The sequence below is a fragment of the Theobroma cacao genome, chromosome 2 (genome assembly GCF_000208745.1).
Source record: "Theobroma cacao cultivar B97-61/B2 chromosome 2, Criollo_cocoa_genome_V2, whole genome shotgun sequence".
In the NCBI taxonomy this organism is placed as follows: Eukaryota; Viridiplantae; Streptophyta; class Magnoliopsida; order Malvales; family Malvaceae; genus Theobroma; species Theobroma cacao.
Window position 1 is genome coordinate 6,316,566 of NC_030851.1, and position 13,763 is coordinate 6,330,328.

A 13,763-nucleotide genomic window follows, 5' to 3' on the forward strand; every position below is an offset into this window, starting at 1 on the left:
GAAAATGTTAAGCAGTGACATATTTAATAAAAGAAATTTGTAATCAATGCATTGCTACTCCTTGAAATTGGTGAAAATAATGTAGTAGATACAATTTTTATTTTAAAATAATAATTTTGATTTATTTATATATATATATATAAACACAGTTAATCAAACCCCATTCTCATTTGAAAAAATTACCAATATTTTATGTTTGCATCAACATATACAACAAGTAAAGTAAGTAGAATAATTTAAATTTAGGAATATTAATTGAGGAAAAAGATCCTAGTAATCCTTGGGAGAATGCTTGCCCCAACCTTACAACCTCAGAAACAGCTCACCCATGGTCCCAAACATTGAAGAAAAGACTTGGTTAATCCAAGGTAAGATCCTTCTACAAAATTTACGCCCTTGATTGTTTTGCTGGCATTCTTCTTGTCACCCATTCCTTTATTATATGCCTCAAGACCCCCCCAAATGGCTCTTCAAATTTCTCTTTCGCTGCTCTCTTCCTGCTTTCACAGTACTTCATAGGACCAGCTGACTTCAATAGTCCAACAACCAAAGCAAGCCCTTCAACTCGACACAACTCTAATTTTGCGTTGTTGCCGTACCATTTTTTCTATCAAGAGAACTCTCCATCTTCTGTTGAATTTCTAGTCCGTTTATTCGATATGTTAACTAGAAGTTGTTAATTGAATGTTAAGGGAAGAGTACGTTTAGGAAGAACATGTTCATAATTGGAAGAAAAAATATGTTCATCATAAGAATAACACGCACTTTAATTTATTGTTTATATTAAGAAGTGGATGAATATTATGATTTAAAAACATAACGAATCTTAATGACATTTAACCGTTTTAGAAAATACGATAAGAAGAAAAACATTGTATTTCAAAGAAAAAGTTAAAAAAGAATATATTTTAATTACTTACATATTTAAACAATCAAATTTACCTATCTTAAACATCTCAATAGTGAAACTAACCCATGAATAGAGGATACATGTTCTAAATTACTTTCATTTTGATCCATATAATATAATTATTTTATTCTCATTTTATAAAACCACTCTTAATCAAATAATAAATTAACTAAATTCAAGCATCTCCGATAAAAACGACAAGACCCTTTTTTTTATCAGTATGCAGTCTTAATCTCCATTTTTCATGTATCTCTCCCTCTCTCTCTCTCTCTCTCTATATATAGATATTGTGTATGTGTGNCTTATGTATCTCTCCCTCCTCTCTCTCTCTCTCTCTATATATAGATATTGTGTATGTGTGTTAACGAATTGAGAATAGAATCCAATCCAACCCCAGTGAGAAAACTAAATGATCGGATACTGTTATATATATATATCTTGTTGCACCTCGTTGGAATATGGTAAATAATGGGCACAAGCAGCCAAAAAAGTAACACGAAGAAAAGACGGTCTTCACAAGTCAAGAAGACCTAATTATTCTCGCGCTTTCAGAAAAATTTTGAGTTATCTATTATGCTGAAAGTGTTCGGGACTCAAAATCCTAATAGGCTTAATACATTCAAAAAAAAAAAAAACCGCTAAAAACCATATGCATCAAAAAAGCAATATCATCATCTTTCGCAGCGGTTCAATGCCGCTCAAAAGAAACAACTAACAGAATCACTTTTTCACCTCCTCATATTCTGCCTCTGGGGCCTGGTCACCACCTTGAGCACCTCCTGCAGAACCTCCTTGCGCCCCACCAGAACCACCAGACATGTGCTCCCCAATCTTTGAGACAGCTTTATTCGCTGCATCAATCTTGGCCTTGATCTCATCAACATTTTCTCCTTCCATTGCCTTCCTCAAATCTGAAACAGCATCCTCAATTTCTTTTGCAATTTCACTAGGAATCTTGTCCCTGTACTCATTCAAGCTCTTCTCTACGCTATAAATAGTGGTGTCCGCATTGTTTTTTATATCAATCAGAGCTTTTCTTTGTTGGTCTTTCTGGGCATGCAACTCAGCTTCCTTAACCATCTTCTCAATCTCATCTTCTGAAAGACCACCGGATGAACGGATGGTAATCTGCTGTTCTTTCCCAGTGGCCTTGTCCTTGGCAGAAACAGTAACAATACCATTGGCATCGATGTCAAATGTGACCTCAATCTGAGGCATGCCTCTAGGTGCAGGGGGGATGCCTACCAATTCAAATTCACCCAAAAGCTTGTTGTCAGAAGCCATTTCACGCTCACCTTGAAGTACCTTGATACCTACTTGAGTCTGGTTATCAGCTGCAGTAGAGAACACCTGTAAACCAAGGAACCCCCATCAGACATGAAACAAGAAGATAAATATCATTCATAGAAGACATGATTGAAAGCCAAAAAAAAAAAAAAGCGCCAAAAAATGTGATCAACTTATTGTGTGTCGACTGTTTAAGCTTATATAACATAGAATGTCTGTCTACTAAAAGGAGATAGGCAAACATTTTGCACCAAACACACACCTGACTCTTCTTCGTTGGAATGGTTGTGTTCCGGTTAATAAGCCTCGTGAATATACCACCTAGTGTCTCAATACCAAGTGACAGTGGAGTGACATCAAGGAGAAGCAACTCTTTAACATCTCCACGAAGTATACCACCCTGAATTGCTGCTCCCATAGCAACTGCCTCGTCAGGATTCACTCCTTTGCTTGGACTCTTCCCAAAGATTGCTGAAACTACTTCTTGTACTTTAGGTACACGTGTCATCCCTCCAACAAGAAGAACCTCATCAACATCCTTTGTAGAGATGCCAGCATCCTTCAAACAATTCTTACAAGGAGTCTTAGTCCTCTCAATCAAATGATTTACCAAAGATTCAAACTTTGATCTGGTCAGTGTGATATTCAAGTGTTTAGCACCAGAAGCATCAGCTGTTATAAATGGCAGATTAATTTCAGTCTGAGATGTTGATGAGAGTTCGATTTTAGCCTTCTCAGCAGCTTCTCGCAGCCTCTGGAGTGCAAGTCTATCCTTTGAAAGATCAATTCCCTCAGTTTTCTTGAATTCACTCACCAAGAAATCCAGCAAGGCATTGTCAAAATCCTCTCCTCCCAAGAAAGTATCGCCATTTGTTGCTTTGACCTGGATGTGATAGTTATTAGTACAGTTTGCCTAAACATTGCTAAAACAACACTTCTTAGAAAAGAACAAGCATACCTCAAAGACTCCATTAGAAATCTCCAAAATTGAAATATCAAATGTTCCACCACCAAGATCAAAGACTGCAATGAGACCCTCCTTGTTGTTCATTCCATATGAAAGCGCAGCAGCAGTAGGCTCATTAATTATTCTCTGAACATCAAGACCAGCAATTCTACCAGCATCCTTAGTTGCTTGCCTCTGAGCATCATTGAAATAAGCTGGAACAGTGATAACTGCTTTAGAAACACCCTTTCCAAGGTAAGACTCTGCAGTTTCTTTCATCTTGGTCAAAATAAAGGCCCCAATTTGGCTAGGAGAATATTGCTGCCCATTTGCTTCAACCCACGCATCTCCGTTGGGAGCCTTAACAATCTTGTAAGGAACCATTCCCATTTCCTTTTGTGTCTGGGAATCATCATATCGTCTACCAATCAGACGCTTGGTTCCAAAAACTGTATTAGTTGGATTGGTCACAGCCTGTCGTTTTGCAGGGGTGCCCACTAGTAACTCTCCCTTTTGGTTGAAGGCAACAACAGATGGTGTGGTCCGTGCACCTTCAGAGTTCTCAATAACTTTGGGATTCTGTACTCAATAACAGACTCAATCAGAGACGATAATGAAATAACTTCACCTTCCAAAACTAACAGAAAAATCGTTAAGAACATCCGCCTACTGGTCTAATTTTTACCTTTCCCTCCATGACAGCAACACATGAGTTTGTTGTCCCCAAATCAATACCAATGACATCATTTCCAGCAGGTTTTGAACTGCATTAAAGGAAAAGATCCAGAGTTACATTGAGCAATGACAAATTTACAACAAATACACAATAAGAATAACCCAAACCATGGTTACCTGAAAGCTCTAGAGAAACTTGCCCAATTAATTCCTCCTGAGGCTTTGCCATTGCTAGTAAGCTGCACAACAACCACATAAGCATAAGTCATTTCATTCACTAAGAAGCACTTGGCAAATGAACTCCAATTACCATTTTCACAGACTTAACTAAGTCTCAAATAAATGAAAGATTAAACCAGCTTGCTCCAAAGAGCCACTTGGCTATAACAACAGTACCTCAATTTTCCGTAGAGAACTAAGCTCAAGTTTCAAAAGACACAAAATCAATAAACAAAAAAGGCTCACAAAAGTTCCACTTTAAATGAATTTAAAAAATCCAACATATCTCCTGCTTTTAACCAACCTCCAGATTAAATGACACAACACAAGAATATCTAGATAAATTTCCCCTTTCCTACCAGAAAACACAGATCCATCAAGCAAATCACCAAAAGCTAACAGAAAAGTTTAAAGCAAACATTAAAAACCTGGAAACTTACGCATCTATAGGCGGAGAGGGGTGCAGAGGCGACGTCACGGCGTCGAAATGAACGGAGTAGAGCTGCCGTAGCCATGGCTTTAACTTAGTGAGAGCAGGGAAGGATCGATGAAGACAGAGATGGGAAGTGCTTTGTGGGTTAATATAAAAGGTGAGGAGAGGTTTCTAGGGTTTAGGATTTTGGAACATGCAGGAACTTATTTTATTTAGTATTTTAGTATTTAAGATTTTATTTAGTTTGAATTTTTTTTTATTTTTATTAAGATTTTAGTATATTAAATTTTATTTATTAAGAGGAAGATTTTTGTTAAGAGTAGAATCTTAGTTTTTTTTATTGAATTAGGATTTATTTGAGATAGTATAAATAGGTTATTATATATTGCTTTTTTATATTGAACTTTTATTTAAATTTAATTAATTTTTATTATTTCAAACCAAATTAACTTTATTCAAATGAATTCTAATTGTTTTAAACTTTTCGATTACATTTAATTCTAATTGTCCAAAACTTTTGATTATATAAGTGGTTTTGTGTTTGATAAAATATTCTTATTTTTAAATTTTGATCGAAATGATAAAAAGGGTTATTAATTTTTGAAATGAAATTCCGTCTAAAAGTGTAAATACCGTTAATTAAAATTATAAAAAAATTAAAATATATTTTTTTATTAATTAAAAAATTATTATTATATTTTTTATAAAAAAATAAAATAAAGAATGGAGCACCGATCGGTGCTCCTTAGCTTGATGCTCCCCAACTCCCCATGGGTCGGAGCTCTCGGGGGAAGGGAGCTCAATCAGGGCTCCCTAAGGGAGCTCCGGTGTTGTCCATATGGGGAGTTTTTTTTTTAAAAAAAAATTAATAAAAAATAATAAAATTATATAAAAATAATTATAAAAATTAATTAAAAGTAAATTTATTTTTTTTATTCTTGTCATGTCAGTAAATTGAAGAGAATGTTAATAGTTGATTAATGATTAAATTTATGTGTCTAATAAAAAATATTTTTTAAAAATAAAATATTTATTTTAAAAATTAATAAATTTACGTGTAATTTTAATTAAAATTTAAAAATAAAAATATATTATTTTTTTATGAGGTGGAAATGGTGATTAGAGACGGTTTTCTGGTAGGATATAGAAGGTTCTAGATCAACGACCAACGCACCCTGCCCACCTTTTAACCTTTTTCTCCAGTTTTCACGGTCAATGTTACGCCACGTCATCGAAACCTGATCTTATGGTTGAATGGAGCCACAGCATTTCCATGTTTTGTTAGATTTGACTTGGAGAAGAATGGATATTGAGTTTTGTCCATTTTAAAGAGAATATTGAAGGCTAAGAACTAATTTGAGTGTCCCAACAATAATTTGTAATTACAGATTTTAGGAATAAATTTTAATTTTAACTAATTGCAATTAGGATTATTATTTTATATTCTGCGAGAAAAATTTTTAAATTTTATAAATGATTGTTAATATATATTTTTATTTATCATAATATTAATTAATTAATTAGTTTAAATATGAGACAATTAATTGAGTAATGCTGTTTGAAATTGTCTAACTTTTTTATTTTCTGTGTGTTTGGAAAGAAGTTGCAAGGAGATGTTTTTGGTTTGGTTTATTTTTAGCTTATCTACTGTTTAAAATTAAAAATTAAGTCAAACAGTATTTCGTGAAAAGTTCTTAAAAAAATTAACTTTTTTTTAAAGAATAAAATCTAAAAAAAAGAGTTTAAAAAAAAGCTTCAATTAAGAGCCTTCTCCTTTTTAACATGTCAACTTATTAAGAGAGTTATTTTTTTCAAAAAATACTCTTTTTTTTCCTTATCAATCTCCATCTCCTCTCTCCCTTTCTGAAAATCATCATTTTATGGTTTTTTTTTTGTTCTTACAAAAATAAAAAAAAAAGAATTCAAAATTCAAAACTACATTCAGATATGATTTCTTCTTTTTCTTTCTATTTTGTTTTTCGTTTTATTTTCTATCGTTTTTTTTTTACTTTGAAAACTCTCTTTATTAGTTGATATTTCTCAGTTTATTATTTGATATGACAGTTATATGATATTTATGTATTTTTAATTTTTTTATGATATATATAATATTTGATAATTATAATTGAAATAATTAATCAAATAAATCAATAATTGTTGAGATAAATTAGATGAAAATTAAAATAATATTTGTTGATTATGATTGTTGAGATAATATTGTTCATAAAAGTGAACTTTGTTAATAAGAACATCAATAACTAAACGTGATTTTCCTGAATTATTACTGACACCCTAAACTTCTCTTTTTTTCCTCCATTGTTAAAGTTTAAGGTTTTAATAGTCGACTCTCTACTTTCTTCCATCTCTCATTTTTTTTTTATTTGATTCAATTTTTCTCTTNATGATTAATAAAAAATTATTTATTAAATACTTTTTATGATAATTTTAATTAAAATTAAAATTTATATAAGTTATTTTGTCAAATAATTTATTTATAAAATAGAGTTTATAAAAAGTAAATTTACTAAACAACTTTAACTTAATTTTAAAAATTATTATTTTTTACAAAAGCTTTATAATAGATTTTAAATTAAAAAAAAATCAGACCAAACATGCTAGTAGAATGGTTTAATCCAGCTTTATTTCACGTGTCATGAGATAATTAAGTAGTGCATGCAACATTTGTCACAAAGGGTTCATAGATGCTATTCCTCAACTAAAAGTAAGAAAGGCGTGGCTCACACAATTGCTGGTTTGGCACTTTCTACGCCAGCAAATCTACCTGCTCACAGGAAATTTGATTGGCTGCTTTACCTTTGCTTTCCATTTGCACTGAGCTCTCAATAACAGTTGATTCTTTGTGGCTCAGGATAGGCTGACATTTTTCTTAAAGGAAGCTGCACTGCAGATATCCTGAGTGCAAAAGATTATACAAGTAATCCATAGATTTTTCATGGCTTTTGGCTAGTTCTCCCTGACATGTTGTATGTGACTCCAGGAGGAAAGGTGGTAAGCCTAAAGTTTAAGTGAAACTGAAGAAAATGGTTTCAGACACTGATCATGGGAGGGCAATCTCTGTTAATAATCCTACCCCTTTAGCATTTCTCTGAAGAAGTACCTTTACCAATGCACCAGTGAGGCAATGGCTTCTAATCAACACAACTAATACAAGATAGTGCTCTAAGTGTGTGTATTTTCAACAATTTAAAATAGGTTCTGATAGTTTCCTCTGAGCTATATGCTTGGTATCCATGGTTTCAATCCGAATTCAGATGGAACATGAAACTAGATATATACACAAAGTTATATATGTTATAAGACATTTGAACTGGGAGTGGATGATGATTAATCCACCTCCATATACTGAAACTGAGCCCAATATGGGCACCAAGTACACCTTTGACTTCATTTTTAGCACTTCTCAAGCAATTTCTGTTACTCTCTTCAAAAATTCAAACCAAATTCCAGCTTTCACAGCTAATAAACCTAACTTCCAGATTCCTCAATAAAGCCAAAGTTCAGACTTGGGAGATGAATCAGCGACATCATTGAAAAACCATCAAGAATTCAAAGGAAAACTTAAAAGGGAGTGCCACTGAGTTGCAATTACCATCAAATTGAGATCGCAATAAGCTGAAAACTTTGTGTTTGTATAGCCAAACTTTAATAGAACCACCTGTACAATTAAACCTCCAAAAAAAATGAAATAAGATACAACAAATGAGCGAAAGAATAAGACTCACCTCCAATAAAGAGCCATCATCACCTCTAGCCTAAATACGAGTAAGTGATGGACAACATATTCCTATTTTTAGCCCAGTTAAATGATGCTATTGACCACTCTCTATCTGTGCATAGCATGGTACACTTGGCATGTGTGATTGGGAAAAATACCATGGTAATGAATTTCTTTAATTCTGTCAAATCCTGAGGTAACCACCTCTTTCTTGAATTCCAATGGTTCTCTTGAGGAAAGATCTCCTGTTATGAGACCAACTTCTTCTCAAAGACCTCCTCCTATGCCAGGCAGTCAATCGGGTATAAAGAGCAGGGAAAATAAAGCAGAGCAAAACTAGAAGAAGCATCGCTACACAGATAATCATGACATTGCGGAAACCATCATTTAGTGCAGGGTCCTTTTGCACAGTCCATGGAACTCCACCCACGTTCATCCCGAACACTGAAATGTTGAACAAAAAGTAAAGCATTCAATGTTGCCACCCAAGATCCATCAACAAATCAGAGCTCCTATAATAAGGGAAAGGTGGACAAAAATCAAATTATTACCTCCAGTGATAACAGATAAAGGAAGGAATATTATTGAAAGGAAAGAGAGATAATAGAGTTTTCTGTTAATTTGCTCCGACTGCCAGCTATCCAAACCAGCCTGAATTGCAGTAACACGATTTGCTAGAAACCCTACATTCTCTTTCAGCCTCCTCAAGCGCCCAATCAGCTCTTCAAGGGAGCTGATGTCCTCACTTGCAAACCAATTTTTAGAAGAACATTTTTCCTTGACTCGGGGATATACTTGCTCACCATGGGCAATCACCTACATTTTTGGAAAACACATATAAGCAAAGAGGGTTCAATTCTCATGGTCTTAATTACACAGCCAATAAACCAAAACTCAAAATAAATGGGACTTTCAACCAAATCACATCCCTGTGGATGACTCAGAATATATGAGTGCAAGCACAACCTATCATTGGAATTTCAGCAACCTTCAAAAGCGAAACCTTAATGGCTATGAAAACCAAAGCAATTTTAACCCATTAAAATGTAGTTTGACAAGGGGCAAACATCCATCACATCCCCATAAAGGGTTAAACTTTAATGGCCTTCTGCTCTTTCTAACTTAAGTGTTTTCTGCACTCTTGGCCATTTAGAAACAAGTGAAAAAGAGAAATTACCTGCAGGAGACGTTGCAAATTTAGATGCATTTTTGGGAATCTTCTATCATCTAGCATCTGTTTCTTTAAAGCAAATCCACCTGAGATTAAGCAGAAAAAGAATATGACTTCATCTACAGATAACTTCATTGCCAGAATAAAGCATGCAACCTTAAAAAGTGTGCAATATAAACTTGGCAATGAGCAAAGAAGGCGCAAGGGAACAAAAATGAGAAATACCTATACTTTCTCATATCTCAAGTAAAGAGTGAAGATATGGAAAGCCAATGCAATTATACACCAGTGCTAACTGCTCTAACGCCTCTGGTGTCCTAACTTTTGCTCAAAGAGGTTACAGCAAGTTCCAAGGATGGTTTGAAGGAAAAATGTACATAAATGGTATTGATCCTAAGTATTCAGACGGTATGATGCCCCAAAAGTTCTTTGAAAAAATGTTCCAGGTCACTTGCATTTGCAGTTCAAATGATTCCACATGCACAAGCTCATTCTGTGTCCATGAAAATCCTTAAACCACTTATGCCCATGTGAAATTGAAATATGCATCAATAAATGAAGTATGGAAATCAAAACTGTTTCATAACCATAGCACAGAGAGCTATAAACCAATTTAACATAGATTGATTTAGGACAGTGTTTATTCGGATAGGGGGCCCAATAAATTGTGTACCTCTATCCAACTCAAGCTCCACAGAATCCAGCTCCATCTCCAGTTTAGTAACAACATCTTGAAGGTGATCCACGTGCGTATCAATGATGTGAACTACAAGGTTTGAGACAGACTTTGGAACAGGATTATCAGCCTCCTCAGAGTGATTCATTGTCAATAAGAACTCAAGAACATGCTCTCTAATAACAATCCCACCCCCTTCCTTCCTCTCTCCTCTATGATAAGATGGACTCTCAACACTAGGAATCTCTGAGAGAAGAGATTGACCAACCGGTGAGAAACCTAATCTGGGAACACGTCCCAAAGACACAGTAATCACTGAATTTTCTGTAACCCTGGCAGCTAGTCTAAATGTAAAATTACTGGAGGGAGGGCCAGGTGAATTAACCCTAAAGACAAGCGCTCCATCAACATGTCCACAAAATGGCCCATTGCTAACAAGTGAGAGAATGTCTTGAAGCTTTAAAGGTGGGCAAAGAACATCTATGAGGTATTGTGCAGATTGAGAGAGTTTCTGATTCCCTTTTGGAAGTTCTACATGGTACCAACAAAACTCCTTGCCACCACCTTCAGCAAGATCCCACTCCTTATTATAATAATTTCCAAGACCGTCAAAAATATATGCTTTCTGTCTCACCATACCAGGAAAATGTGTTCTCTGAAGATGATTTTCCCTGAGAGGATTATCAGCAGAGGATGCTCTAACCAATTCCTCCATTTCTCCATCTCCAGCCAGTTCTTCCTGACCTAAATCCATAGCTTCTATTTAACTACCTTTGACCAATCAAGTTAGCAAATTAAAATGAGTTGGGTCAAAGATTGAACAACTCAGAAATTTCTAAATCAAATATTCTATTCAATCCAATGGGGTTTCAGATTATTCAAAGAAAAGCTGCCGCAGAGAATGAAAATGAATGGCTTCAAATGAAAGCAGAACCAACTCTAGAGATCCAATAGATAGAAACCCAGATCAGATTTATTCACCAAACTTGCAACAAAGGCAACTGGTGTTTCCCTGAAAGCCACAAAGATTCGAATTTTACCATTCACTAATCCCATCAACAAAATACCAAGCAATTATCAAACATTGCGACAGCCAGAAACTCCATAATAATTTGCTTACCTCTACAAAAAAATCTTGGAAAACGGGAATATCTTGACGTAAACAAGAAATCCCAGATCAGAAATTAGCAAAGCCTGTTGAAACCCAAGCAGAAAAACATCATGAGGAAAGATCCAAAATTCTTCAGTGTGGCTTCATTCAAAGTGGTTTAACCAACCAGAAATGACAAAATATTGAATAATTCAAATTCAAAATATTTTGGAAAAAGGAAAACGTCGTAGAGAACGAGATAGATTAAGGAAAAAGGGAGACGTGCGTCGTTGTGGTGGTAGTTTCTCAGAAACTTCAGGTTATACTATAATTATTCTCCAACCAAATTTAAAGAAGATTATCGTCGTAATACTAATCGCGTTTCCGGTTCAGTCGTGATTAGTATATTTTAAGTCCACGTTGGATATAAATATCACGTCAATTATCTTTGTTTGTCGGGAAAGCAAGATAATTTTATGAGGCGAAAGAGTTAAAACAGGGGAAGCGGCCTATATTTATGGCGGGTGAATAAGTCGTTGCTTTATCCTCCTACTTTTAGATGTGCCATGTAATCTAGCAACCCCTTCCAAGTCCATTTGTTTTCGACAAAGATTTGCTACAACTCAAAGATTTGTGCCCAATCCAATTGTTTCTGTTTGTTTGGATGTCTGTTCTTGATTTGGTTTTCTGGTAGAAGAAGAAAGAGTTAATCACTTACTTTATCTGATGCTTATAAAGTAGAACATCTACACAGTATGGCCTTTTTGTCGACGTTTGAGAATATCTGCTGCCCGCTGCTTGCAGCGACAATGTAAAGCCTCAATTCTCTGCCTTCCACACACCCGTTCGGGTTTGACCTCGCCCAAGTCAAAACCCTCCCCGCCTTGGCCATGCTACGATTAAGAAATTTGTTTTAATAAAAATAAATAGTTAATCCTATTCATAATGTAACACTAATTAAGTATTATAATCTAATTAGGTAATGATTCTGTATTATAATTTTAACTAAACAATTTATACAATTATCTTACCAAAAATTATTTAGTAAAGTTGTTATCTGTGATGTTAACTCAATCACATATTTATATGTATTAATAAATATAAATCAATTCAACTTGATAAATAAATTGTTAATTATAATTTTTGTCAAAAGTGATTTTGTATTACTATTTACCTAAACAATTATAATGTTAATGTTAAAAGTGTGATTTTATTTTTTTATTTTAAATTATAATATAAATATTAAAACTGTTTTTCAATTATTTATTTTATTCTAAAGAAAACTAATTATTTCATTTTTACATGGTAAATATAACATGCTTATATGTTTATTAATACGGTAGATGGAAATGTGCTTATATATTTATTTAAATAGATTGTGTTTTATTAAAAAAATGCTTTATGTCGTCCTATTATTTTTTATAATTTAAAAAAAATAAAGAAATAAAAGTGGAAAATATGCAACATAAAAATAATATACTGGATTAAATAATACATTTGAAATGTTTACTAATTTCTAGAGAAGTGATATGCTGCATGAAAATTATATTCATATTTAGTTTTATTTTTTTCATTAAGTATAATTTTTAAGGATGAAAATTTAAAATCAGCTTGAATAGGCAAATTCATACACATATCATTAAACAAAATTAATACTCAAGTGCCAATTTCATATTTTAATTTATATTCCATTTTACTAACGATGTATAAAAGTAAACTGTTGGAAAGCTTAGTTGATTATATCAAAAATAATTAAAATTAATATGAGAAAAAAATAAATTTGATTAATGTTAATTAATATAAATAATGTGAATCATTTGGAATATTTGGTAAAATGATTTGATTAGTATTGGCAATTACGTGGCGATGGGCCGCTGGACAATTTGAACGAGTCTTACGAGATTTGAGGAATCAGGGAATAAGAAGCTAACCCAGAAACTAATAAGGACCGGTATAACTCGCTTTGAATATTCAGAATTTGACAAAACGCAGAAGAAAAAGGCAATTTCTAGAATCACGAAAGAAACTAGGTTCGTGGGTTTTCTTAACTTTCCTTTCCTTTTCTTTTCTTTTTGGTTGTAATGGAAGGAATTTATTGCACAAAAAAAAAGAAGAAGAAAGGAATAAAACAATGTGTTGATGTTCTAATAAAATGAAGGGGGGTTTTATTGTCAGCGTGGTAGCTGATGTTGGTACAAGATGGAAGAGACGCAAGGATGCTAAAGTTGAATGCGTATATAATGAGCCTCTCACATGTAAGGTATGCGTAATGATGATTCAAATCAAACAAACAGACAATGCTTTCGACCTTAACTATGAACAAACATGTTCAAATCTAAAGCTTAGAAAGTCAACTTATGCATTTAATGATTATTGGATTCCGTGGGATTTGGATACCAATTATCCTTACTCACCGAGGAAAATTTTGTCCCAAACGTCGATAACGGGGGGGACAAGTTTCGTCAAGTCGTCGGCGTACAGCGATGGAAAAAGAGAAAGGGATTGGAATTCTGGAAGATTTAACAAAACGTGGAGCAAGGTTGACTTGGGATTCGTCAGCTTCCACATTGAAGTGGCTGTGATCTGAAATGGTGGCCAAGAGAAATTGTGGCTCGAACCC

General features: G+C 33.9%; 2 protein-coding genes across 3 annotated transcripts; both read right to left on the minus strand.

Annotated features, from left to right (window-relative positions):
* Nucleotides 1,402–4,737, minus strand: LOC18607986 (heat shock 70 kDa protein, mitochondrial). The gene is made up of 6 exons (XM_007042438.2): nt 4,478–4,737; nt 3,996–4,057; nt 3,829–3,907; nt 3,156–3,722; nt 2,460–3,080; nt 1,402–2,260 (listed from the first exon to the last, which is right to left on the minus strand). The coding sequence occupies exons 1-6, from the start codon at nt 4,550–4,552 to the stop codon at nt 1,631–1,633; spliced, it is 2,034 nt and encodes a 677-aa protein (XP_007042500.2). The 5' UTR covers nt 4,553–4,737; the 3' UTR covers nt 1,402–1,630.
* LOC18608166 lies at nt 7,738–11,532 on the minus strand. 2 transcript variants are annotated; one of them, XM_007042714.2, is made up of 5 exons: nt 11,174–11,532; nt 10,051–11,065; nt 9,384–9,463; nt 8,758–9,022; nt 7,738–8,650 (listed from the first exon to the last, which is right to left on the minus strand). In XM_007042714.2, exons 2-5 carry the CDS (start codon nt 10,805–10,807, stop codon nt 8,391–8,393), a joined length of 1,362 nt encoding a protein of 453 aa, XP_007042776.1. In that variant the 5' UTR covers nt 10,808–11,065; nt 11,174–11,532; the 3' UTR covers nt 7,738–8,390. The 2 variants fall into 2 exon arrangements, with proteins under 2 accessions (XP_007042776.1, XP_007042777.1); XM_007042715.2 differs by lacking the exon at nt 11,174–11,532 and having other exon boundaries at nt 10,051–11,167.

What these genes read in the sequence shown, in the direction of transcription:
- LOC18607986 (XM_007042438.2), bottom strand. Translation starts at nt 4,552, where the DNA reads ATGGCTACGGCAGCTCTACTCCGTTCATTTCGACGCCGTGACGTCGCC. An exon ending in AGTTTCTCTAGAGCTTTCAG is followed by an intron (nt 3,908 to 3,995) that starts GTAACCATGGTT and finishes CCTTTAATGCAG; the next exon opens with TTCAAAACCTGCTGGAAATG. An exon ending in TTCCAACGAAGAAGAGTCAG is followed by an intron (nt 2,261 to 2,459) that starts GTGTGTGTTTGG and finishes CTTGGTTTACAG; the next exon opens with GTGTTCTCTACTGCAGCTGA.
- LOC18608166 (XM_007042714.2), bottom strand. Translation starts at nt 10,807, where the DNA reads ATGGATTTAGGTCAGGAAGAACTGGCTGGAGATGGAGAAATGGAGGAA. An exon ending in ATTTGCAACGTCTCCTGCAG is followed by an intron (nt 9,023 to 9,383) that starts GTAATTTCTCTT and finishes CCAAAAATGTAG; the next exon opens with GTGATTGCCCATGGTGAGCA. An exon ending in TTTATCTGTTATCACTGGAG is followed by an intron (nt 8,651 to 8,757) that starts GTAATAATTTGA and finishes TCAACATTTCAG; the next exon opens with TGTTCGGGATGAACGTGGGT.